Source organism: Stenella coeruleoalba, assembly GCF_951394435.1.
Source record: "Stenella coeruleoalba genome assembly, chromosome: 10".
In the NCBI taxonomy this organism is placed as follows: domain Eukaryota; kingdom Metazoa; phylum Chordata; class Mammalia; order Artiodactyla; family Delphinidae; genus Stenella; species Stenella coeruleoalba.
In genome coordinates, this window is record NC_137156.1 from 20,686,267 (window position 1) to 20,713,478 (window position 27,212).

A 27,212-nucleotide genomic window follows, 5' to 3' on the forward strand; every position below is an offset into this window, starting at 1 on the left:
GGCAGCCCTCAAACCAAGTGATGGGTGTGCTGGCTGTTGCCAGTGAAGGCACAAGGGGAATTTGTGTGCTCCAAAATACAAAGGACCCCAGGAGATAAGGGCAGAGCACCAACAGCTTCTGTTGTCCTTCACACTCTTCAGTTCCATTCTCCCTTCACATTAAGTTCATAGCACTGATTCTTCAGGAAGAAAAGATTAATGAAACATTTACACCCCTGCTGCCGTAATCAGTCCCAAGGACGTAACTGATATTCATGATCTTTCTTCATCTACCCATTACAGGTCTCCTCTCTTGGCCAGCACCTTTGCTGCTTTGCGTTGCCTGCAGAGTGGGGTAACCCAATAATTCATCTCTGAATGTTTGATGCCATAACTTTGATGTAGGTGCTGTAATTACCTTTTCATAGTTAAAATGTGGGATTCCCTGAGCTCTGGACATACTTGTCTCTGTCCCTATTATGTGGTAGCAACCAACCGTCTCATAATGATCAGGGTTAAATACTCCTGGCCAGCATGGCGACTTCTTTCTTTCACTCTCGGTCTACCAGCAAGAGGATCCCAACGTGACAAGTCAGCATTCATAGTTTTAGGCTTATTGGAAGCCTTACTAAGCCCGTTCCTGGAAGCATTCCTCTCTTCTGGGAACCAGGACTTCTATACATGCTGAAAATAAAGTTGTTCTATTAAAAATACGCCATCTGGCACAACACACACAATTAACACTACCATTGGGTTAAGTCTATGGTAATCCTTCATCTTCTGTTACAATCCATTTTTGCTGGGGCCACAAAATGGTGAGTTGAATGGGAATATGATAGAGGCCATCATCCTAGCATCCTATAAATCTTTTAAAATGGCATTACTCTCCGCCATTCCACCTGGCATGCAGTGTTGCCTTTTTTTTTTTTTTTTTTTTGTGGTACGCGGGCCTCTCACTGTTGTGGCCTCTCCCGTTGCTGAGCACAGGCTCCAGACGCGCAGGCTCAGCGGCCATGGCTCACGGGCCCAGCCGCTCCGCGGCATGTGGGATCTTCCTGGACCGGGGCACGAACCCGTGTCCCCTGCATCGGCAGGCGGACTCTCAACCACTGCGCCACCGGGGCAGCCCTAGTATTGCTTTTGAGTTACTAATTTTCCACGAATGGACGATTTCAGGCATCCCATTTAGGCTTATATAACGTTAAGTCCTGAGTCACAGCATTGTATCCCCGTATTGACAAAGTCTCCCTTATCCAGTCTTCCATTCTGCCCCAAAAGCCTGGTCCCATATTCCAGACACACTCTCCTTATTCCTGACACTTTATTGGTGAAAAATCCCTTCCCTCCCTTAGTGGGACCAGTACTATACCAGTTAGGACATACTAAGACCTGACCTAGTTATTTGTCTAGCATTAGGTTTATTATTTGTCAGATATTAGAGGAAACTATAACAGAAACTGACCAAGTAAGCTTTTTCTTGCAAGGCATCTGTGTCAACTGTGCTTTCTATGCGGTCTTCAGACAAAGAGGCTGTTGTCTGCCAGCACCAGGTATGGCCACTCCTGCAGGATAAGTTTCAGGTTTACCCCAAACTTGTCTTTAGTATCATTTTTGTGCCTTTAAATCCAGTCTTTGTGTTTCTGCTAGTCTGACCATCAAATCCTGAGTCTGATCTTCAGAACAGGTCTTCCTTCTGGTTATTGGCGATCGTGTATCTTTAAATGCTGCCAGGGAGATTTTCTGACTTTCATGTCATGCTCTGATGTAATTCTCCTGCTCGAGGCCCTCAGTGGTACTGACCATCAAAGAGCCAGCTTCGAAGTTGTTATAATTGCTATTTCCCCATATCTCTCAACACTAGAAGTATTAACCAAGCCAGTGCATGTCCTTTCACCAGTACCCCATTTCCCATCCCAGTGTCCCACAGGAGACGGTCTTCGTAATCATACTGCTACAGTAGGCCAGGATTATTACCACTGCTCTTACTAACATCAAGAGGGTCCTTGTGCCATCTGGCCTGTGAGTGATTTAACTCCAGAAGTCTATCCTGAGAGTCTGCATCCCAGGTTCCCTTGCAGAAACAACTGTCTTAGATCAAATTCTCAAGAACCAGATCCTGAAATGAGGATTCCTGTGAAAATGATCTGTTAGGACACATTCCCAGGAAAAACTGGCAGAGAAGAGAAGATCTAGAAGGGATATCGAGTAAGGTCCAGATCAATTCTTAGGAGTTTGGGAGACAGTGCAGGTTTTGCCTCAGAGACGTCCCCAGTAGGAGCAAGGGAGCTGGAGTATTTATATCTCTGTGGCGATGGATTACTGGTCTCCTGTTCCCAGGAGGACATAAATCCCCAGGCACATTCATGCTGGCAGGCAAAACAGGCTCCCAAAACCCAATAAGGCAAACAGGTGCCAGGTGTTGGGAATGAAAGCTCACTGCAAATTGGTAGGTAGTTCTGGCAAAGGGAACTGAGAATGTGTACTGCAGTTACTAATTGAAAGACTTCTTAATTTTTGATGGGAAAGAACCTCTACATTGATTTTTTTTTTAATCACACATACAGCTAAGGTAGAGATTGTCTCAGGATGAACCTAAACTGTTCTTATTGATAATAATCAGTAAAATCCTAATATGCTTGGTTTATGGAGGAATCCGATGGGAACCTCTTCATAAGTGACTAAAGGCCCCTGGGAATGAGGAAAATTGGGGAAAGAACCTTACCCTAAGGGATGATGCAGGGAGGCACACAATTTCAATATTGCTGATTCAGTAACAATTGCATAGGAAATAAAGAGAGGCGATTACTGGGAGAGAAAAAGTGAGTGTGGTTCAGCCCCTCAGACTTTGAGGGAAGAGGGTTCCGAGGGGTTTGCAGGTAAAAACTAAAGGAGCAATTTTACCAAAACTTCTTTAAGACATAGTGGACAAGGTAGTTCTGCTTGGAAACTCATATGATGAAGTGGAACAGGACATTTGGAAGACACTGGTTGGGCTGCACCCCTCAGGCCTGCAAGCCCTGTACTTGCCCATCTTCGAGACCGAGGAAAGAGCCTGGAGTCAGTGACAGACATCAATGGTGTAATGGACAGGGAATCTTAAATGTTCGAAGCAAGGTCCTGCAGTGGCACCATGTGGGGCGGAAGGCAGGCAGGACATGACAGCAGTCTTCGCTGGGGGCGGGGGGACGGGGAGGGGGAGGCGACCATTTATAGGGGATTTGACGTCACGTTGGCTCATCAGCTACCAGGGGAAACCAGGAGTGGGGGCACTTTCCTCACAGCCCCTCAGGTTAACAGCATCACGAGGGCAGATGTTTCCCTTTAATAAACTAGCAGGTGGAGCTATTCTGGCCTAAGGGGCAGGGGGAAAGCACGTTCATGTGGGGAATTGATGTCAGGTTGGCTCATCGGTTACCAGCAGAACCAGCAAAGGGGCATGCCCCTCACAGCCCCTTTGATAACTTATTATGATGGAGACGTCCTGATTTAAAGCTAGAACAATGATTAGCTGAGGCCGGGGCAAGTACGTAGGAAGGTCAGTCATGTGAGCAGGGTGGAGGTGAAGCAGGCATTGGTAGAGCAGGGGATGGGCAGAGAGCAGAGAACAGCCAGCTTGGGCAGCCTCCATATACTCCACCCCTACACACCCCACATGACCCTTACAATCTTGCCCCCCACCTTCCGCATTGTCCCCTCACACTGTGAGGAGTGAGGGGTCCGAGGGGTCAGGTGCACAGAGGCAAACTGCAACCAGCTACCACAAACGCAATACAGACAACAGCAGCGAAAGAGAATCAGGAGGCCAAGAGGTGGGCAAACTTATGGAGTCAGGAGCTTATCGGGTCATGGAGGGGCCAGAGGAGGACCATGACGGCGTCTCCCTGTAGACCCAGCCATCAAACTCATTTCACAGTGAGGCCACTGTTGTCGCCCAGTCTGTGAACAGATTCCCTCTGCTCAGACGAGGGGTGGAATGTAAGGTGTTTAACAGGCACAATACAGGGAAGATGACGACCATTGAGCAAAATACAAGCAGTAACAGCATTGAGATACCACCACCCCTGCCCGTGGTTTCTGTCCTGGCCTGCAGGACCCCACGGCCTGTCTACCCTCAGTCCCCACAGCCAGTGCCGAATACTGGAGAGGCCATATAACAGACTGCAGGGTTAGGGTAATGGTGCCCTTCTCCAGTCGGGGGCGCGGATTAATTACCTTAGTGCTTTTAGGTGGGGCTGGGTAGGAGACAGGTGAAACCTCTTAACTCTCTTTCTAATCCTCTTCTCCATGAGGCAGCAAACCCAAACCACAGAGACTTACCTGCCAGTCCCAGGGCCATGTTATGTGTTCCCCTGGGGGTAGAGCCTGTGGCGAGGGCAAAAGTGAGTTATCGTCCTGGCCAGCAGTTGGCAACGGTCCTTCGGTGGTCAACAGTTGAACCTGAATGGTGTTGACTAGCGGCCTCTGGGTTAACATGGCCTCAGCTCCTGGGATGTGTCCACACGTTGAAGGAGCGGGTTTCCCATCTCAGCTGTTGTTGAAGCAGCTCATTCACCGCCCAGCAGCAGTGGGGTTGTGAGGCGGGGGGAGATGCCGGTGTGTGGCATTCTTATCGGCCCATTCCTGAACTTCATGGCCGACAAAGTGGATCCCTTGGTCACTACTGATGTCCATGGGGGTCCTAGAGTTCACACACAGCTCTTCTAGACCCCAAACAGTGGCTTATTCACCAGCCATCTCCGTGCAATCATATGAGTCACTAGCACAGGGCTGCTACTTTTAAACTAGAAAGGGACTCTGAGGTTAACAGGATATCATCAATATAATGGAAAGAGCAAGCTACCTCTCATGGCAGACAGCTGCTACAGGCCCCCACATGCGAGTGGACAGCCACGTCTTTCCCCGCAACTTTCCATTCCTTGTCCTTTTTTTCCAACACCGTGGCGCTCACAGGAGTTTCCCTGGCCTTCTGGCTGACTCACCAGTCTGCACCCCGCAGGCCTGCAAGCCTTGTAGTTGCCCAGCCTCAAGACCGAAGAAATAGCTTGGCGACAGCGACAGAGACGTCAATGGCTTATTGGACAGGGGATCTTACATGTCTGAAACCAGGTCCCGGAGCAGCACCCCACTGTGTGCGGCAGCCAGTCTTCAGGACGCGGCAGCAGCCTTCGCCATGGAGGGGGCGGGCGTGGAGAGGCTACCATTTATAGGGGGAATGACGTCAGGTTGGCTCATCAGTTACCAGGGAAACCAGCAGCTGGAGCACGTCCCTCACAGCCCCTCAGGGTAACGACCATCTTGAGGACAGCTGTTTCCCTTTCATAAACTAGCAGGTGAAGCCATTCTGGCCTAAGGGGCAGGGGGAAAGCACGTTCCTGTGAGTAGGGCGTAGGTGAAGCAGGTGTAGGTCGAGCAGGAGATGTACAGAGAGCAAGAGAACAGCCATCCGGAGTGGCCCGACCGTACACTGGTGCTTCAGTTCAGTTCACTGGATATTCATTATGTGCTTACTTTGAAGAGTATCAAAGAAGCATGGTACAGCCATGTCAGGGCCTTCAGCAGTCAGTCATATCCATATAGTACTCTCAGTGACAAGATTAAGAACCTGTCATTTGCATGGGCTGTTTCCAAGCTTCCGGTGGAGGGGGACAGGGCACTAGAAATGTGTTCACATAGTCTTAGGTGTTTGAAAATTTTAGCCAGTTTTAACCACAATTGTGTAAGGTCACTATCCATCACCATTCTGTTGGACTCCCCCTAGTGATGGGTGATGAAGTAATGGAGGGAATGGTTTAATATTGCTACGGCAAAGCTTAAGTGGGAATATACTTAATTTGGGCTAAAAATTAGGCTACATTTATGTGGTTTGGGTCAAAAATGGATAGAGTTAAATTACTGCTAGCTAATCTGGTATAGGAACACCTTCCTGGGATACGTATATCGTCCACGATGACTACTCATGTGTGTAATGGGAATTACAGATAATGAAAAGGAGTGAATCAAATGAACATATTGGAAATGGTTTTAAATTTCTTGTTGGTTTGACACCAAATATTGACATAGCAATGATAATACAAAACTCATGATAATAAGTCCCTCATTGGGATTCTCAGAAAGATTTGAGCTTTATTGGAGGGTGAAGTCCTGGTAGGAGCAGGTTGTGGCTGGAGTCAGATCAGTGCAATCTTTCCCCTGTAAGTGTGAATCATTTCCCCCCACTTCTGCCCCAGATTGGTGTTGCCTGGGAAAACAAGTTTCACAATACACGTCATTATTTTTTGAATATCACCTGTAAACTTCTGATCTTAATAAAGTAGCTCAGTAGTTTTACACTTAAAAGCTCGCTCCTTGTATCATGTAAATTATGCCTACTTAAAAATTCATGTTAGGGCTTCCCTGGTGGCGCAGTGGTTGAGAGTCCGCCTGCCGATGCAGGGGACACGGGTTCGTGCCCCGGTCCGGGAAGATCCCACATGCCGTGGAGCGGCTGGGCCCGTGAGCCATGGACGCTAAGGCTGGGCATCCGGAGCCTGTGCTCCGCAATGGGAGAGGTCACAGCAGTGGGAGGCCCGTGTACCGCAAAAAAAAAAAAAATACACGTTAAAAAAAAAATTCACGTTAAAACTACTATAAGAAAGATGTTGTACTAGAGGCTGTGTGTATGCCTGGTAATGAATTGTTTGCACACAGAGTGATGAGACGGGAGATCAGAGTGTATAGGCTGAAGGCAAGGATACAGAATACAAACAAAAATCCATCCTCAGGCAGCACATCGCTGGTCACATCTGTGCTCAAATGGGGAGGCCAGATGGCTGAAGCCTTTATGGAGGACACTGGTCACTTCTGCCCAAATGACCCAATCAGAAATGATAAAGGTGAGCACATACGAAGAGCAGAAGGGTAAGACTCTCTTGCCCTTGATTGGAACAATTCTAAGACCTAGTGTCTGAGAAGAGACCTCCTCCGTGAGGCTGAGTCAGACCTCGATGGCTGACCTAAGTTGGCCTTCCTGCTTTCTGATTCAGAGTTTACTCTGGTGGTGAAATAGCAACTAATGGAATGTGTGTGTAGAAGGACCAGCAGGTTGATGGATGGGCACTTAGTTCTGGGGTGAGACTTGAGCTAATGGGGACCAGCAGATGAAACTTATAGCTTATGGTAAACAGTCTTTGATAGCAACCCAGCAGGATAAAATGATGAAGTGCTCAGTGCAACCTCAACAATGTATTTGAAGAACAACAGAAATATCAGTCTTGATTAACATTTATATCAATCTATACAGTGGAATTTTGGCCGCTGTAAAATTCTTGCCCCTAACGCAAATAGCATTTGAGGAAGCCATTTAACCTTCCGGCCCTTCAATCTCTTCCCTGTGAGGAAATGGAAATAATTTCTTAATCCATAAGGTTGTGAAGATTTAATAAAATAGTTTATATTAAATTTTATAATTTTTTGATAGCTGGTAGCTATTCCTGATCCAAGTAAAATACACTTTTTTTTTTTTTTTTTTTTTTGCGGTACGCGGGCCTCTCACTGTTGTGGCCTCTCCCGTTGCGGAGCACAGGCTCCGGACGCGCAGGCCCAGCGGCCATGGCTCACGGGCCCAGCCGCTCCGCGGCATGCGGGATCCTCCCGGACCGGGGCATGAACCCGCGTCCGCTGCATCAACAGGCGGACTCTCAACCACTGCGCCACCAGGGAAGCCCAAAATATACTTTTAAGGGGCAGTTTAGCGTAGAAGTTTCAGGCACACACTCTTCAGTCAGACTGCCTGAGATTGGATCTCAGTTCTGCTACTCACTGCTGTGACCCTGGACAAGCAACTTAACCATTCTGCAACTTTTAGAAAATGTCCACTACTGTTATTCCTCAAGAAAAATCAATTCCCTTTTCTTGAAAAACTCTGACTCCGAGAGGCTGCCGCAAATACTGGGCTGTACTGGAGATCGGCACACACACACCCATTTGCACGATTGTCCTCACACCTGTGGGTTCATCTAGAGCCAAGGAAGAGGATGAACAGTTCTCATGAAATCACAAATTCTACAATGGCTGTGCTGAAATAATGCCCTGTCAAATAATGTGCTGTCGTATGCAACCAACACCCGATGTGTTGACAAATGAATAAATCAACACATGATATGCTTCCACGTGGGCTTACTTCCTCTCGCACGCTGTCATATGCACAAGGTACAACGTGGGCTTTTTTCACACACTGCTAAGCAATTCTCCAGTTCTCAATGGACACTGACCGGGCGTCTTACAATCTAACTCAATTCTGACACTGTCTACTTGGAGGTAGCATCAGATCCCACAGCTTAAGGGCTGAAACCCACAAGGCTGCCCCCACTTCAGATGCTCCTCATAAACCCAGGTTGTTACCTGTGCTTCTGACATATTGGCTGTAAATCAGAGGTTCCTACGATCCCCTCCTCTGGTTCAATTAATTTGCTGGAGTTGCTCACAGAGCTCAGGAAGCCAATTATCTACTGGATTATTGGTTTATTACAAAGGACATTAATGGCTACAAGGGAACAGGCAGATGAAGAGATACATACGGTGAGGTCCGAAAGGGTCCCAAACACAAGAGCTTCTTCCCTATGGGGTTGGGAGCCCAGCACATGGACATGCTCTGGTTCAACAACCCGAAAGCTCTCTGAACTCAACTCCTTTGAGCTTTTATGGAGGCGTCGTTATGTAAATATGATTGGTTAAAACATTGGCCGTTGGCAATTGATTCAACTTCCAGCCTCTCTCCCCTCCCCAAAGGTCACGGGAGTGCGACTGAAAATTCCACCCCCTAATCCAGATTGGATTCCCTTGGCAAGCAGCCCCCATCTTTTGGTACATTCCAAAAGTAACCACGTTAACATAACAAAAGATACCTCTCCACTTGGGACATTCCGAGGTTTTTAGGAGCTAGGAAGCTAGGAAGGGACAAAGACCAAATATAAAATTCTTATTATAAATCACAATATCACACAACACCCAATGTATAGTCATCTAGACCTACAAACCCATCAGTAAGCTCCCACATGGACATTTTAATACCCAGTATCGTCTCATATGGAGTTACCAACCCTTGTTGTACTGTGATTCAGGCCTGTATAACAATATATTGTCGTATGGACTCCCATCTAACCCACCACGACACTGACATGTGGACTTGCATGAATGAACTGCTATGTGCCCAGATCAACCTTTCACTCACAAAGGCAAAGCGGCACCATAATCCCACCCAATGTCTTCCCTCTCTCATAATCATCACTGCACCCATTTTTACCTCTTCTTCTTTATTGTCAAGCAATACAGGTGTGCCTCCTCTATTTAAGGAAGATTAGAGTCAAAAAACAAAACAACAACGGGATGGGGAAAATATTTTTGTATGTGTTCTGGATTTCAGAAAAGACAGCAGAAATCACTCTTAAAAACTTGATTGCAATAGGAAGAGTAAAATAGCCATCCTAAATTTTAGGAACTTTCACTGTGTAGTCTGTAACTTGTAAAAAAATAATACACCTAAAGGTAGAATCATTTTAATCAACTGATTCAATTTTAAGTCATCTTTCATTTTCAAGGTAAATGTTTTAATAATATATTTAATAATCAAGATCTTGCAGCTGATGCAAGCATATGGAGCCTTTAGGTTATACGGCCCAACAGGGAGAGCTTAGAGGTTTCATTAGCACCAACTGGATTTTCTTTTTCTTTGGGGACATCAATATCATAGGGAACAAAGAGGGTTCATCAAACAAAAATGTATCTACTTTGGAGCTCCTTAATTTAGTTCAACATGTATAGTCAGCAGGCATTTTACTGAGGAAAAAAATGGACTCTTTTTCTTTTTTTCCCCCCTGGCTTCATTGAGATATAATTGACATTTAACATTGTATAAGTTTAAGGTATACATTGTGTTGATTAGAAACACTTATATTGCAAAATGATTACCACCACAGTGTTAGCTAACACCTCCATCACGTCACATAATTACCATTTCTTTTTTTGTGTTGAGAACTTTTAAGATTTAAAAGTTTAAGATTTAAAATGTTGCCCTCTTAGCAACATTCAAGTGTATAAGACAGTATTATTAACTATAATCACTATGCTGTACATTAGATCCCCAGAAGTTATCTGTCTTATAACTGCAAGTTTATACTCTTTGACGAACATCTCCCCTTTCGCCCCTATCCTCCACCCCCTAGTAACCCCCATTCTAATCTCTGTTTCTATGAGTTTGGCTTTCTCAGATTTCCCATATAAGTAATATGTATTTGTCTTTATCTGATTTATTTCACTTTGCATAATGCCTTCAAAGTCCATCCATGTGCAGAATGTCTTTCATTCTCATGGCTGAAATATATGTATATGTATGTGTGTGTGTGTGTGTGTGTGTGTGTGTGTGTGTGTGTGTATATATCTTCTTTATTCATTTACCATTGATGGGTTGCTTCCATATCTTGGCTATTGTGAATAATGCTGCAGTGAACATAGGAGTGTAGCTATCTCTTTGAGATACTGTTTTCATTTCCTTCAGATGTATTCTCAGAACTGGGATTGCTAGATCATGAGGTAGTTCTATTTTTAATTTTTTGAGGACCCGCCATACTGTTTTCCATAGTGACTGCACCAATCTACCTTCTCATCAACATTGTACGAGTCCCTTTTCTCCATATCCTTCTAAACACTTGTTATCTCTTGTCTTTTGGATAATGGCCATTCTAATAGGTATGAAATGATATCTCGTGGTTTTGATTTGCATTTCGCTGATGATGAATGATGTTGAGCACCTTTTCATGTACTTGTTGACCGTTTGTGTGTCTTCTCTTGTAAAATGTCTACTCAGTTCTTCTGTCCATTTTTAAATCAGATTGGCTTTTTTTGTTATTGAGTTGTATGAGTTCTTTATGTATTTTCAATATATTGAAATATTCAACCCCTTATCAAATATATGATTTTCAAATATTCTCTCCCATTAAGTAGGTTGCTTTTTCGTTTGTTGCTGGTTTCCTGGACTCCCTTTCTTAAAGAGAAAATTCATGTTTTTGATTTCATATTTTCTTTCTATATGTTCAAGGCAAACCTGTACCTGAATCCTTATTGTGTCTTCAAAGACCTTGCTCCATCTCTTCACCCTGTCCTTCCATATCTTCGCTCCCGCTCCACTGTTTCTTCCCCAAAGCATCCCCTGGGCCAGTCCTTTTCCCACTTAGGTCACTCTTCCTTTCTCTCTATTCTCCTCTGGCTATATTCCCATCCATTCCTGAAAATATTTTTCTTGCTTTCTCTACCCTCTCATTCTCATTCACTCACCAACAAACTGCAAAGTGACCTGCACACCCATATCTCTGCTAAATGTGTCATGAAAAAGCCACCAGTGAACTTCTAATCACAAGTTGACCATGTTCCTTTCCTGACCTCATCTAATTGAATTGCAGTGTACTTATTGCTGATCTGTCATCTTTCTTAAAGGCCATGTTCATGCGTTTCTATAAGAGTTGTGTCCTCCCATTGTTCCTCGCATGTACAAGCCTGACCCTTTTGGCTCTGTTATGTGTGGGCATTTCTTATTCTGCCCACTCCTTGAATGTTGGCATTCTGTCTTTGGCTTGGTATTTTTTCATTCACAGGCTCCTCCTGAGCATTAAATATTCATGTCTTTAGTACTGAATGTCTGTTCTTTTATATCTTTGTCTCCATCCCAGGTCTTTTTACAAGTTTCAGATTTATGGTCTGGCTTTTTTTGGGCTTGCTGTTATGCATTGAACTGTGTCTCCCAAAAAGATGCGGAAGTCCTAACCCACAGTACCAAATGTCACCTCACTTGGAAATACGGTCTTTGCAGATGATCAAGGTAAGGTGAAGTCATTAAGGTGGGCCCTAATCAAATATGACTTGTGTCTTTATAAAACAGGGAAATTCTGACACAGAGACAGATATGTAGAGAGGGAAGATGAGACGAAGACACAGAGAGAAAGCTATCTATAAGCCAAAGAATGCCTGAGGCTACCAGCAGAGAAGCATGGGACAGATTCTCCCTCACAAACCCCAGAAGGAACCAACTCTGCTGGCATGTTGATTTTGGACTTCTTGAATTGTGAGACAATAAATTACTATTGCTTAAGCCACAAGCTCGTGGTATTTTGTTATGGCAGCCCATGAAACTAATACACACACCCACTTGTTTATCCCAGTATTACTGCTAACACACGTCCAAAGTCAACTCATTATCTTCCCTCTGAAAAGGACTCTTCCTGCATTCTCTGGCTTAGTTATTCAGACCACTCTCTATTCAGTATCTCAGGTTAGAGGCCCAGGACTCCTAACTCCTCTCTTCCCCTGCATCTATCTAACCAAATGCCATGATCTTTCACTTCTGCCTCCTAAACGTTACTCATATCTCTCTTCTTTCCATCTCAGCTCTTCCAGCCCTAGTCCAGTCCTCACCGCTGCCGTGTGGACCACTAACTAGTCTTCCTGATTCTGGAATTGGGCCAGAGTGTCCTATCTAGAGAGAAAATCTGCCCATGTCACTATTGCTTGTAGCTCCCTGACATGGCGAACAAGACCTCCATGTTAGGGTCACACCCACCTCCCTAACTTAATCTTCTGCCCTTCCCTAACTGACCATGTAGGCAAGTGATTCCCTTCAGAAATGTTTTTTTTTTTTTTTTCATGCTTTTGTACAAGTTGGGCTCCAGTGTGGAAAATTCTACCATAACACTCCTCTTTTAACATTTAGCTCAGGAATTACTTGCAGAAGGAGATCTCTCCTGTGCTCTTCAGCTTAGGATTAGAACCCCTCATCTGGTCTCCTGTAATGACCTGCATGTCCCCCTGCTATTGTAGCTAAGACAATGCACTTGCCATGTATTATTATGTGTGTCTGCCACATCTGAATGGACAATAGTGACTGTGTCTAATTTACTCTAGTGTTCCAAGGGCCTAGATTCTAGACTATGCAAAATCTCACTAATTGTTGTTGCTTATTCAAATTTGACCTTCTATATCCTTGCCCTAATTTTACACTCAGAACTAGCGGCCATCACATCACTTCTATACAAAATAACTTGATGGCTATAATCTCTATTCAACACAGTAGAGATCACCATGGGGAGCAACCTAGAACATAGTTTTGGCCCCTCTGAACATGCTATGACCCACTGACACCTACAAATTATAAAGAAATACTGAACCATTTCATGTTTTGAGCTTTATGTATGACTTAACTACTGAAATTAGTTGGATCCTAGAAGGAGAAACATAAGAGACTCACACTGGGTAATTTGAGGACAGTGTTAAATGAGACAATTTACACAGGATTGGGAAGGTGGGAAGGAAACCACAAGATAATTCTTGAGAATCCCAGAACTTGCAACGTAAAGGCCAAAAAAGGTTTGATGAGACATGGGAAGAGAGAAATTACCAGACTATGTGGAGAGGGCTGTCTGCTAGGAGCTGTGAACTATACAGGAAGGATCAGCCACCTGCAGTCCCCACGAGGAGGAACTTTAGAGATAAATGCTCGCTATCCTCACTCTCCTGCCTCCACTGAAAATCCAGCAGGAGGCAGTGGACAAGAAAGTGTGGGATGCAAACCACTCAGGTCAGCCTCCTGGGGCCCGAGCAGGATGCAGGAGAGTGGAGCACACAAAGGGAGGAACACATGGACAAAATCCAGCCCAACAAATATATAAATTAATATTCATTTTCACAAGTAGGAGGAATCATTGCTCTAGGGAGGTTACTGCCCTCGATTAAGAGTTTCAAAACATAGTTTCCTGTTTAGAGATTCAAAAACTGTGAATCTAGCCTGCTGGCTCCCATAGAGCAGCTCCTCTGAATTCATTGTTAACTCTATGAAGATGACATGTTCTTGGCTATCATTTTATTTGAATTTTCATTCATCTTATATTTTTCTCAAAATGAAATCTGAGTAAAATAAAGAACTGATCTCAGATTTGAAAAGAGCTACAGCAAAGAAAATTTTTTCTGTTGGTATTTTCATCACTGAAGGCTTCTCGTTTATGAAATAAGGTGCCTAATGATTTTCCATCCAAGGTGGGGTAACTAAGAAGGAAAAATGGCATAGAATTAAAAATTTAATACTCCACCATAAAATAAAAATTAAAAAAATTGTAAATCAGCTATTCTCCAATATAAAATAAAAATTAAAAAAAATTAAATAGTGCTTCTCTGGTTATAACCATAGATGAAATCATTTTTCTTTACCTTCATAAACGAGTGAGTTCCCTCTCTTTAGCCCAGTCTTGGACATCTGCTTTTCCAAATATAAGGTAGAGGATCAGTCCTAATGTGTTAATGGCAAATGACAAGGAGAAGACATTCCTCCACCCAAATTCAGGGTCCTGAGGAGACAAAACTTCAAGTAAATATTACCCCTTTCATCCCTTTTTCTATGAAACTCATTAATAGTTTAGAAGACAATGTTCACCAGTGGGTTTTCATGTAGAAATTCATTTCCTGATCACAGCTTAATAGTTTGATGGAAAGAATTTCAAAATGGATTCAGAATGTTCTTCATAAAATGGACTTAAGGACCGTTGCAATTAACCTCCAGAATTGTATTTGTCCCTATTATCAAAGTGCCGTACATTTTCTCTTTTGTGCGAATCATGACTATACATATGCTGATAATATTTCTTCTTGCAGTGCAAGAAGAATCTTGCAAGAAGAAGATTGAGGGCTTTGGAGCTAGACAGGTCTAAGTTAGGAGAATTCCAATTCTACACCCTCTTAGTGGAAAGACATGTTCTATCAGATTTTAATCATCAGGAAATGAGGACAATAATGTTTCATTTTCATAATTGGTGGGAGAATCAATAATTAAATGAGATTACTGCGTATGAAATACCTGTAATAATACCTGCATGTATCAGGCACTTAAACATATTTGATTTTATTATCTCTTTGCTTTTGCATGGTTATGCAAATGAAAATTTCAAAGTGTTGCAGAAGACATGGCAAGTTGCATATATGCATGGATTCATCATCTTCTCACAGGACATCTATGTGGCTGTGTGATTTCAAAGACTGGATATTACCAGTGGATCACTAGTGAGTGCTTTGGTTTCAGAATAAGTAAAGATTGAGGTCATGAAGGAAATCCTTTTATATTTTTCTTTGCCAAGTTGATCTTCATGACAAAGTTACCCACAATTTAATTTTATTATCCAAAATGTGAAAACTTTTTTTTATGCTATTACCTTTATGAATGGATTCAGCAGAGTGTTTTAAGAATGCTTAACAAGAAAACTTTACCTGACTGAGAAGAAATCCACTGACAGTGGGTGCCAGGATAGCAGATATCTGTGCTCCCCTCGAGGCTCCCATGAGAAAGATGGAATGCCTGTGGGTGACAGGAATGTTCCAGGCTAGATCCATAGACACTTCAGCCCTGCTTAGCATATGAATCCATCATATAGTAATTATGTCAAAAAGGACTCTCTCTGTGTATATTCAATGAAAGGTACTGAGACAAATCAACAACACCCTCCTCCCACATACTTGAAAAAATGGCCACAGGCTATCAGTGGTCCTTGCCCATGATTTATAATTTCACAAAGTTTGGGGCTCCCGGAAGGCTGCAGGCTAAATCTTTTTCAGGAAATATGATAATGAGAGTGGAAATTATAGTCCTACCTTGGAGCAATATCTAAGGCATTGATATAGATCCCTGGCTGACTAAACAAGCTTAGTCCACAGGAGAGCGTCAGAAGGCTCACTGCTGTGATATAGCTGGAGGCAACGTATGGCAGAACCACAAGGGATGCTGAAGAGGGGAGACTTCCTATGGAACGAGGAACAGATGAATTTACCAAGATACATCTTTGGCTGTTGTATGCCTTACGAATTATCAGAGCTTTTGGTCCTATTCTTAACTAGACCTGTGGCAATTTTCCTCACTGTAACAAGCCTAAAATTCTTGGTCAGAAGGAAATCTGCCAGGTAACCTCCCAGGATGCCAACGACTCAGGCAAAAATAAAAGGAAGGGCAGACGGGAAGCCACTCTGAGGGGAAAAACTTGAGTAAACCATCATAATAAAGGCTGTGAGATCACACCTTGTATTGATAAAGCACTAATAATCATACCGACAACTCTGAAATCATACTTTGCTAAGAAAATCAGCAGCCTCTTCCATCATACCCTCAGAAAAGCTACGCACATGACTGTTACGTTTTCTCTTGGTAATAAAAGATAAATTTTTCTAGATGAGATGATTTGTGAAGGCAGAGTAATTCGAGAGTCATGCAAACAGGAGAAACGGGTGGAGGGAAATATACTCACATCTCTGATATCAACATTGAACATAGAGCTGATGTAAGTTGGTGTGTATACAACCATTATGTTAATTAACCATTGATGGCTGAAACAGCAAAAACACAAGGACCAGAGGGGTAGAGATCTGACCATAGCTTTGATGGGAAGAGGCTGCTTAGAAGAGCTGACCTGAAAACAAATTTACTGATTAGAATAGTAAGATCTGAGACATGCTCACAGGTTCTTAGTCACCCTGATAAATCCAGATGCTGATACAAGATCTCTGGAGAAGGTCAGAGTCTTTATGTGTACCTGTTGGGCCAAGGAGGATATGATGTATTCTTTTTCTGTGATGTTTATCCATGGGTGAGTGACAGGGTCATCATAAATCAAAACAAACCAGAGAAGGCAGGAGACACAGCCAACACCTCCTGCCAGCAGAGGTAAAATTGGTAAACTTCTGTGTGAATATTTTTACATTGGGTTATTTTCTGGTGTGGTTCCTGGGAAAAGCTCTTGCTCTTAATATCTTCTTCCCATTTCTCAAAATACTCACATGAATATCACAGCTTTCTAGAACCCATTCCTTTAGATTTCTTGATTATTTGTGTACACAAAAATGGTACTACACTTGATATCTCAACCTTTTTAATACTAATAAAGGAAAACGATTTCTCTGCTCACAACCCTTCTGACATCAAATGTGTGGGGTTTTCACACTAAGAAATTCTCTAATTCTCTACAGACACCAACCTGACATCCTACAGTTTAGCTCAGTTCTGACACTATCTGGCCTTAGCACAGACCCTACAGAGTAAGGGCTCAGTCACACAGGCTGCCCCCTACTTCAGATACTAATTGCAAGTAGTGAGTCCTCAAATTACCCACACTTCTGTTCAACTTTACTACAAATTCAGAGGTTCCCACAACTCCCTCTTAGTCTGCTAATTTGCTGGAATAGCTCACAAAAGTCAGGGAAATATTCATTTATGTTTACTGGTTTATTATCAAAAATATGATAAAGGATACTGATGAACACCCAGATGAAGAGATACATAGGGTGAAGTCTGGATCGGTCCTGAGTGCAGGAGTTTCTGACCCTGTGGAGTTGGGGATATGCTACCGTCCCAGCACGTGGATGTGTTCACCAACCTGGAGGCTCTTAGAACCCCATAGTTTAGGGATTTTTATGGAGGCTGTATCATGTCGCCATAATTGATTATTAACACAATCTGATGCACCCTCTCCTCCTGGGAGGATGGGAGGTGGGGCTAAAAGTTCCAAGCTTCTAATCACCGCTTGGTCTTTCTGGTGGCCTCTAGCCTGAAGCTATCCAGGAGGATACCAAGAGTCACCTCATTAGACAAAAGATGTTCCTATAACTCAAGAAATTCCAAGGGATTTAGGAACTCTGCTTAGATGTTCCTATCATTCCCACCACTCACCACAAAATTACAAGAGTTTTAGCTCTGTGTCAGGAACTGGTGGCAGAAACCATATCTATATATTTCTTATTATGTCACAATTAGCCATTCTAATAGGTGTGCAGAGGTAGCTCATTGTTTTTATTTGCATTTCCCTAATGACTAAGGATGTTGAGTTGACCACCTTTTCACATACTTATTTTCCCTCTCCCTATCCTCTTTAGTGAGGTGTCTTTGCCCATTTTTAAATTGGGTTTTTGTTTTGTTATTGAGTTTTGAGAATTATTTACACACTCTGGATAAAAGTCCTTATTGTATATGTGTTTTGCAAGTATTTTCTTTGGTGTCATAGCTAAGAAATCTTTGCCTAAATAAAGAGCAAAGATTTTCTCATATGTTTTCTTTTAAAAGAATGATAATTTCAGATCTTACAATTACATCCAACATTCGTTTTGAGTTTTTGTATAGAGTGCAAGATATGGATCAAAATTCTTTTTTTTTTTTTTGAGCACCATCTGTTAAAAAGACTATCCTTTCTCCATTGAATTGTTTTTGCATCTTTGTCAAAAATCAGTTTATCATTAATGTGTAAGTCTATTTATGACTGTATTCTGTTTCAGTGATCTGTTTGTCTCTATGCCAATACCACAATGTCTTGATGACTGTAACCTTATAATATACCTTGACATCAGGCTGTGTTAGTCTTACAACTTTGTCATTAATTTCCAAAATTGGCTATTCTAGGATCTTTTTATTTTCATGATAATTTAGTTTTCAGTGCATGTTTCACATATCTTGTCAAATTTAGCACTGTTATCTATTTTTTGATGCTATTGAAAATGGTACTGTTCTCTTTAATTTAAATTTCTGATTCTTTCAACTTTTGTATGTCTAAAAATGTCCTTATTTTGCCTTTGTTTTTGAAAAGTTGTTTTTGTCTCTAGAATTCTATGTTAACAGATTTATTTTCTTTTTTCTTGCAGTATTTGAAAGATGTTGTTCCACTGCCTTCTTGCTTTTATTGCTTCTGATGGGAAAGCTGCAGTCATCATATCTTTGTTCTTCTCTCTCTAATTTTAAACTTTGGCTGCTTTTAAGATTTCATCTTTATCACTGGTTTTGAGCCATTTTATTATGGTATAACTTGGTACAGGTTTCTTCATATTTCCTTTGCTTGAGATTCATTGACTTTTTTGGATCTGTGAGTTTATAGTTTCCAACAAACTTGGAAAACTTTCAGTCATCATTTCTTCAAAGGTTTCTTTCTGCTCCCCTATCCCACTCCTCTCCTTTGGATACTACACACCTTACTTATGTTCTCATTTTATTATTACTTTTTTCTCTGTGTAGGTCATTCTGGATGGTTTCTATTGCTACTTTTAATTTCATTAATCTTTTCTTCTGTTGTATCATCTGTCATTAATTCAATCCTTATATTGTAGTTTTTATCTCTAGAAGTTTGATTTAGGGTCTTTAAAAATATATTTTGCATGTCTCTACTTAAATTTTGAACAAATAAAGTTATAGTTATAGTAACTATCCTTGTGTGCTAATTCTAACATTTGTGTCAGCTCTGGGCTGGTTTTGATTGATTGATTATTCTCCCTATTATGGATTGTGTTTTCCTGCCTTTGTCCATACCTGGTAACCTATGCCTTGAGCCAGACATTACGAATTATATCTTGTTGGGTGCTGAATACTTTTGTATTCCTATAAGTATTTTTGAGCTTTGTTTGGGGTACAGTTAAATTACATGGAAACACTGACCCTTTGGGTCTGGTCATCATCATTTGTTACAGGGATCCACAATAGTGTGTCCTCTCAAGCTAATTATTTCTCACTATTGAGGAAAGACATTTATTAGGATTCTGCCCAATGGCCCAAGAATTATACAGTTTTCCATTCTTTCATGTGGAAACAGGCACTATCCCTGATTCTCTATAAGTACTGGGCACTATTCTTTAAATTTTTCCAATGATTTCCGGCACACACACACCCCCGCCCCCCACCGGCCTCAGATGATGTCTCCACACAGGTATTCTAATCAGTGCTCTGGTGAGTATCAAGGGGGACTCTGCAGATAGCCAGGGTTTTCTCTGTGTGCAGTTGTCTCCTGTTAGGCACTCTTTCCTGTGAGCTCTACCTGCCTTACTTTCTCAGGGCTCTTACCTCCATCTCCTCAACTCTGATACTTCTGTCTCTCACAAACCACCACTCTGCAAGCCTGTCCCCTACTGCCTGCTAGGGCAGCAGATTCTGCCAAATCACTTGGTGTTAATAATGCATCATGGCAGGTTAACAGCATCATAGGCAGGAGGACTTCCAAATCCTTTGATGGTATAAGTTAATTCTTCCCTACTATTATATTAAGACATTTTCTTTTACTAGGATCTTTCTGTCTCGATTCATTTCCTCCAGAAAAGTACACACAGATAGATACTCAGAAGAATCTCCCTGAATATGAAAACCTAGGAGTGGGGAGACAGCAGCTTACCAAAGATACAGAAGACAAAAGGCCACCCAAGGGCTTGACTGATGATGCCACCCAGGAGGATGGCAATGCAGCTTCCCAGCATCATTCCTGCAAAGAGAGAACAAGCTGTGGGGCTCTGGACTGCCACCTGATAGATGCCTACAGAATGACAGATGACATGTTACAGAGCAGTATCACCATAAAGAGATAAGCATAGTAGAATATATGGACTTCAAACTTGTGATTGAGTTCATATGTTCTCCTGAGGACCCATTTTTCTGGCAGTTCCCTAGTAACATTGCAGATGACAACCATGCTTCCTTTTATGTTATTTTAATTTTTAATTACACAATTCATATAACATATGCTATTGTAAAAGTAAATTACTGCAAAGAACCAAGGTTCCCCTCACGTGCCCCCCAATCCATCCCCACTCAAATGTTAACCAACAGGTACAATTTATTATATGATGTATAATTGCATACATTTTCCTCTCTGCACACATACATGATGTATATCTATACATACATGCATCTCTTGGTAAATGCATTTATGTAATATGTAGACAGAAAGTTAGATAGATTTGCCTATTAATGTGCTAATAGCACTGTTTTAATTTCCATGGCTTTACCGAGTATTCTCATATATACTGAGGCACATATCCCTTTTACAACTTCTTCAAAACTAGACTATTATGTTTTTTTAAATTTTCCAGATTAACATTAACATCAACTTGTCAACTTTTATATATATGTATGTGAGATTTAATTTTAAATAAGCAGGACCATAAGGTACCTATTGTCCTGTGACATTTATTTTTTATTTAACAATTGGGCTTGTAAATATTTCCATGTCACTGCAGATGCTACCTAGTTGTTACTTATGAACATAAACTTAATTATCACTTCTGAATTTAAACATAATTTATTTCTGTACAGTAAAATAACAGAAGTAGGCTTGCTAAACCAAAGACTGTGCATTTTTTGACAGAACAGCTGAAGTATGCTGCTAAAAGGCCATACTAAATTAAACTGCCAACAAAGATTGTTTTCCTCATCTCTTGACAACATTGGACATCCTCAAAGCTCCCCGTTTTCCAAATATGAATGCAAAACAGTATATAAGTTTTTCTTTTTATAGTGCAGTTGAACATTTTTTTCATTTTTATTTCTTTTGTGAACTGTTCATAATCTTTTTTTTTTGTTTTTTTCACTTGTTTAACTTTGTCTCAATTTATAGAATCTTTATGTGTTGTGAATAATAACCCTCTGTCTGTCATGCTGGCTGCAATTCTATTCTCCCGATTTAAACTCTGTTTATGGTGTCTTTTGTAATCTAGCAGTTGTGAGTTTTCATGGGGTCAGATCTGTAAGTTTCCTCTGTAATGACTTCTAGATTTACTACTTTGCTTAAAAGGGCTTTCCTGATCTCACAGTTAAAAAAAAAAATCAGACCAGGGCTTGGACCCGTGTCCCCTGCATTGGCAGGTGGATTCTTAACCACTGTGCCACCAGGGAAGTCTCAGCAACTGTTTTTTATAGCAGTGTGTTCTTTTAAAATGAATATCATCTACACATATTCCCGTGGATCTCTGATGTTATTTGTTAATTATTTAAAATCTGCTTTCAATTCCTTTTTCATTGGGGTTAGTTCTTGCAGTTTTTGAGTTTGGTTTCTCTCTTTCATGCCCTTGATTTCTCTCTTTCATGCCCTTGATTTCCTTCAAATGTTTGAGGATTTGGAAAAGCCAATCCTTTTTTTTTTTTTTTTTTTTTTGCGGTACACGGGCCTCTCACTGCTGTGGTCTCTCCCATTGCAGAGCACAGGCTCTGGACGCCCAGCCTCAGCGTCCATGGCTCATGGGCCCAGCCGCTCCGCGGCATGTGGGATCTTCCCAGACCGGGGCACGAACCTGTGTCCCTTATCTCAGCAGGCGTACTCTCAACCGCTGCGCCACCAGGGAAGCCCAGCCAATCCTTATTTATATTTGAGGATATCCCTTAGTCAGCTCTGATAACCAAAGTGAGTTTCCTTAGTCCAAACTGCAGCCTCCATTCCCCTATCAGTGGACATGAGCTCAGATGACAAAGACTAATCGTCCAGGGTTGTGAAGGGCTCTAGAGAGGCATAAGGTCAGGCAGGGTGTGTATGTGTGTGCACGTGACTCATTTTCTGGCCTTGAAGAATCCCTGGCTCTCCTACCCTTCTCTCCTTACCCAGCACCCATACTTTGGCAATTTCCAGTTTGTTAGCCCTACTCTTCCCATTTTTCATTTTGACTCAATGTAACTGAAGCTTTCTTCCTCCAGAATATTCATTCCAAGTACACTGTCCAGACAGATCATTATCAGAAAGCAGTTCTCAGGACAACTGAGAGCAATTCCAAAGAAAATTAAGTTGGATTCATGCCTCACACTGAACACTAGTATAAACTCCAATATGTCAAAAATTTAAATATAAAAAATGAAACCATACATATTCATTAAAAGCCAGGTTGGATGCTTTTGTAACATTTCTAACTATGACTCAAACCCAGAAACCATAAAAGAAAAGAATGATCAATTTGACAACATAAAAATGTATTTTTAAAAAATGGCAAAAGGCATTATAAGCAAAGTCAAATCACACATGACAACTTGGGGAAAATAACTAAAAGTCATGTCACAAAGGACCCATCCCCCTAATTTATAAATACTTGATTGACATTGAGCAGAAGACAAAGAACCTTTCAATAAAAAAAGTTGAAGAACTCAGTGAAAGAATGTTGGATTGTAGTGGACTCATTTCCGTTATATGTTTTTACCTGAGAAAGCAATGCTGCAGAGTCGGCTTCATTCATTTGGAGGACTCCATCTTTCCCAGAGTGCAAAATGACCCCCATATCCTAACCCCTGAAATAAAAATAGAGTTCTTGATATGTGGTCCCATAGAGAAATTCATATCCGGCGCATATTTATAAAATATCTGGGTACCAGGCTCACGCCCTGAAGTATTCGAGTTGCAATGAGGAAACCTAGTCCAAGGTCAGCTGCCAGAGGGGTGAAGAGAACGAGAAATGAGGATCCAAGCAGAGCAGCACCAACCATTCGCTTTGTTCCTACTCTTCCAGCCAGGTATCCACTGGGAGCCAGTGTCAGGATCACGCCATAGTTGATAGAACTAAAGATGATGCCCTGGATTTGAGGGCTCCAATCATACACAGGGGCCTTAAAGAAACAGAGATTGCTTTGGCAAGCCATTTACAGGAAGGCTGCTGCATAACTTAAGAAGCCTCTTTAGATCTTCCACTGGCTTTCAAATCACTATTGCCTCAATTAAAACTTCTTAACATATAAACTCTAGAAAAAAATATCCAAGCAAACAAATAGCAAAAACAAGAACACAACTTAAATCTTGCATGGCTTACCCCCGCAGGAAGACTTTTTGGGGAATTATTTGGGTCATCAAATGAGTCAACAGGCAGCCCCTCAGTGGAGCTGTTAAGCTGGGACTGATGGTTTGTGCTGTTGGCCATGGTTACCATGGTGATGTTCATGATAATATTTTGTGCCATTATTATGAAGTTGCAGAGATGTGTGATGAAGGCTATTCCATAGCGAGTGGAACATAAGCTTGGAGCTGGAAATATTATGACATTATATTAGTGCTTTCTTTACTGAACCATCATTTATTTTTCACGTTATAATACAGAAAGGCATCACCTGATGATTTAAGTGGCACTTCTATCGGCTTTGGGAAAGAAAGATTCCAAAAGCAGAAAATGACTGAGTTGAGTCAAAGCGTGTTTTATACCACAGCTTTGTAGACCCTGACTTGCTCTGGGGTGTTCTGTTCTTCCTGCAATTTTGTCTCTCCCATTCCTAGGTTACTGTATTCTATGGTTGATGAAATTACTCATATTTAAATATATATAGATATGGATATATAGAATATATATAGTAAAAGTAAATATATACGTATAAATGAAATATGTATAGTATACATATTTAAATTATATAATTTATATTATATGTACTATATTATATACATATATAATGTAAATTTTAAACATTGAAGGAGTTGTTCATTGGTATAGATTTCTTATTCTTCTCATATGTCTCAGTCAGTGAGGGCAAACTTTCATTTAAATTTTGAAATTAAATCTCTAGAAAGATTTTCTCATTAGAGAAAAATTGACACTGACAAACTATGAAAAAATATAGTGAAAGTGAAAAAATAACAGAAAAAGAAATGAGCACAAAATTAAAATAATCCGTTTTTGTACTTCCAGGAAAGACGGCTATTGCCAGGAAGAAACTATTGCAACAATCCAGAAAAGAAGTGAAGAACCGTGAACTAGGGTGGTAGCAGTAGAGGAACTAAGATGTGATAAGATCCCAGATAGATTGCAGTAGGGGAATAACTGAATCTTGGTTTCAATTTTACAGATGGGTGAGGGAAGGGCATTAGAGAGGTTCTTGTTCTAAACAGCTGGAAGAATGGAGTTGCTGTTCAATGAGGAAGAGAGTTCTGCAGAAAAAGCAGGTTTGGGGGCAGTGGGATGATAAAGAGCTTATTATTGGACAGTTAAGACAAAGATGCCTTTTAAGCACCCAAGAGATTTGAGAATATTGTTGCATATAAAACTCTAGAGTTTAGAATAGAGGCTGAGGCAAAACGTTGGGAGTTAATAACATTCAAGATGATACTTGAAGCCATGGTATTTAGGAAACGAGAATAAATAGGGAAGAAAACCAAGGACTGACTCTAGGGCTCTCCAATGCTTAGAGGTTGGATAAATGGGAAGAAACTGTCAATGGAAACTGGGAAGAAAACCAGGAAAGTGTGGTGTCCTGGAAGCCAAGGGGAAAAGGGCTACAGGGAGGAGGGAGTCAGTAGGTGTGTCAGATGTTTCTGATAGGTTATGTAACATGATGACTGAGAATTAACTCATTTAATCCTCACAATAATCCTATGAAGCAGCTACTACTACTATTCCAATTTTACAGGTGCAGAGAGGTCAGCTAATAGTATAGCTCAAGTGTCTATGCTCTTAAACACTGCACTGCATGTGTACAGTGGCTTTTATTGCAATAGCCTTCAACTTGACTTCCTGCTTCCAGTCTACTCTCATTACAGCATTTGGAGTGCTCTAGTCATACCATAAATTTGATCACGCCATTTTCTGCTCAAAATTCTCTATGTGGCCACACTATTTTTCAGATTAAAAACTAAGGTCTCTTTAGTGGCCAATGGAAATGAAGTATTTATAACCATTGCTTAAAATTTTTATTTTTCTTAGGAAAAAGCCCTGAGGAAGTAATAATTCCAACTGTAGACAAGTGTTATGTTACAGGATATCATAAGATATATATATAGATAGATAGATATGTTATATATAACATATACAATATGTTATATCTATATAACTATATCTATCAATTAATCTATCTGTATGATAGGTAAGCAAAAACCCCCAAAACTCCACAACTTAAATATCCAACTACAGGGATTTTTCAGGTAAATAATACTTTATCTATTGGATATATTGGAATAATAATATGTATCCTTTAAGAATAATGATTGTATTATAAAGCAAATTGAAAAGTATGTGTGGTCCAAAACATACAACATAATATATACAGCACAGAACTATATAAAATATACATGTAAACGAAGGCAATAAAAACAAATTACAGTGGTTACATTAAGCTTAGTAACATCTTTTTTCATATCTTGATTTTCTGAGGTTTCTGTAAATAATTTTTTATACTTTACTTAAGCAATACAATTATGCTTACAATATTACATGCAATAACAAACAGAATACACAATACTATGTGTAGACGATTTGGTAGCATTTATCAAGAACGCAAGTGCATATGGACTAAGATTAGGAGGTAATCATCAAAAATAAAATACCTTTTTAGAAATGTACATTAATAGTACTTGATTTTTAAAAAACAATTAAACACCTTAAAAGACATGAATTCATTTCTTTGTATTACGATATTGTAAAAATCCACCATAAAATCCTAAAACCACATAGTCAAGGTTGAGTTTACCTTTCCCAGGACTGAGCTTTTCATCCCCTTGTACATCTTGGGAGTACTTCCCTGCCGTGGGACTCAATTCTGTCATGGTGGCCATTGCGTTCTTCTCTCCTGATGACTGTTTTTCACCTACAGGGTGATATGTTATCCAAGGTGTCAGCCACGAGAAATGAGACTTCTTTGAAACATTTAAAAAGTGGGCAACAGGCAAACAGAAGCTGGGCCGTTCCATCTGGATGGGGTATAAGGAGGATCATTACTTAGTCCTGGCTCAATACAACAGGTGTTCTGTGCCTACGGCGTGGAACTGTTTATCATGTAGGATCTGGAGTACTCACTGTGTGCCAATTTGAGAGCGCTGGATTTGGAGCTAGGCATTTCTAAGTTGAAATCCAGGCTTGTGATTTACCTAATGTGCTGAGTGCTACCAGGAACAAATTTGTGTGTTTCAGTTTCCCATCTGCTGTTAATAAGAACAATGACGACAACAGCGCGGCAGCAGCACCTTCATCAAGGACTGTACGGATTCAATAGACTGCACATGCTGGGCGCTCAGCAAGTGGTTGCTATGTGGTTTATTGCCATCGTTGTTGGAGCTACTACAGATGTGGGTCACCGCGGAGCTGTCTCCTTCTGGCATCCACTACTGCACCTGAGAACCTGGCTTCTGGTACCCCTGATGACTCCCACACCGCTTCCCCGTTTGACCCACTGTGAGTGTCGCTAACATGTGTCATCGATAATTGGAGACCAAATTTGTATAATGAAATGATACAAGTTTTAATTGGATAAATTTGACATGTAATGTGTAAATTTAAGGTGTACATCTCGTGTTACTTTGATACATTTATATATTGTAAAACGGTTGCCGTTGTGATGATATTTATCACATTATATACTTAGTACAATATTATTACCTATGTTCAGTAAACTGTACATTAAATCTCTATGGGTATTTTAGTACTTGGTACAAATTTGTACCCTTAAATACCACCAATGTTACTCCCTACCCTCCATCCCCTGGTAA

The 27,212-nt window shown here is 41.1% G+C and overlaps 2 protein-coding genes across 2 annotated transcripts in view; both read right to left on the bottom strand.

Moving 5' to 3' along the window:
- SLC17A1 (solute carrier family 17 member 1) overlaps positions 1-4,452 on the bottom strand; it is a gene marked incomplete at both ends in the record, with an annotated part of 74,249 nt that extends 69,797 nt beyond the window's left edge. Inside the window, 4 exons of the mRNA XM_079933207.1 lie at positions 442-541; positions 1,442-1,541; positions 3,225-3,331; positions 4,297-4,452. Coding sequence (XP_079789333.1) covers positions 442-541; positions 1,442-1,541; positions 3,225-3,331; positions 4,297-4,452 — 463 coding nt within the window. The remainder of the gene's footprint in view (positions 1-441; positions 542-1,441; positions 1,542-3,224; positions 3,332-4,296) is intronic.
- A 9,565-nt stretch (positions 4,453-14,017) lies between these two features.
- On the bottom strand, positions 14,018-26,309 carry SLC17A3 (solute carrier family 17 member 3). Its single transcript, XM_079935694.1, is given in 13 exon segments — positions 14,018-14,342; positions 15,256-15,343; positions 15,637-15,784; positions 15,882-15,966; positions 15,970-16,005; positions 16,284-16,445; positions 16,569-16,687; positions 20,175-20,261; positions 22,957-22,984; positions 22,988-23,044; positions 23,126-23,359; positions 23,560-23,771; positions 26,198-26,309. Coding segments are annotated over 13 exon segments (1,476 nt in total). The 5' UTR covers positions 26,283-26,309; the 3' UTR covers positions 14,018-14,207.
- Between the last annotated feature and the right edge of the window lie 903 nt (positions 26,310-27,212).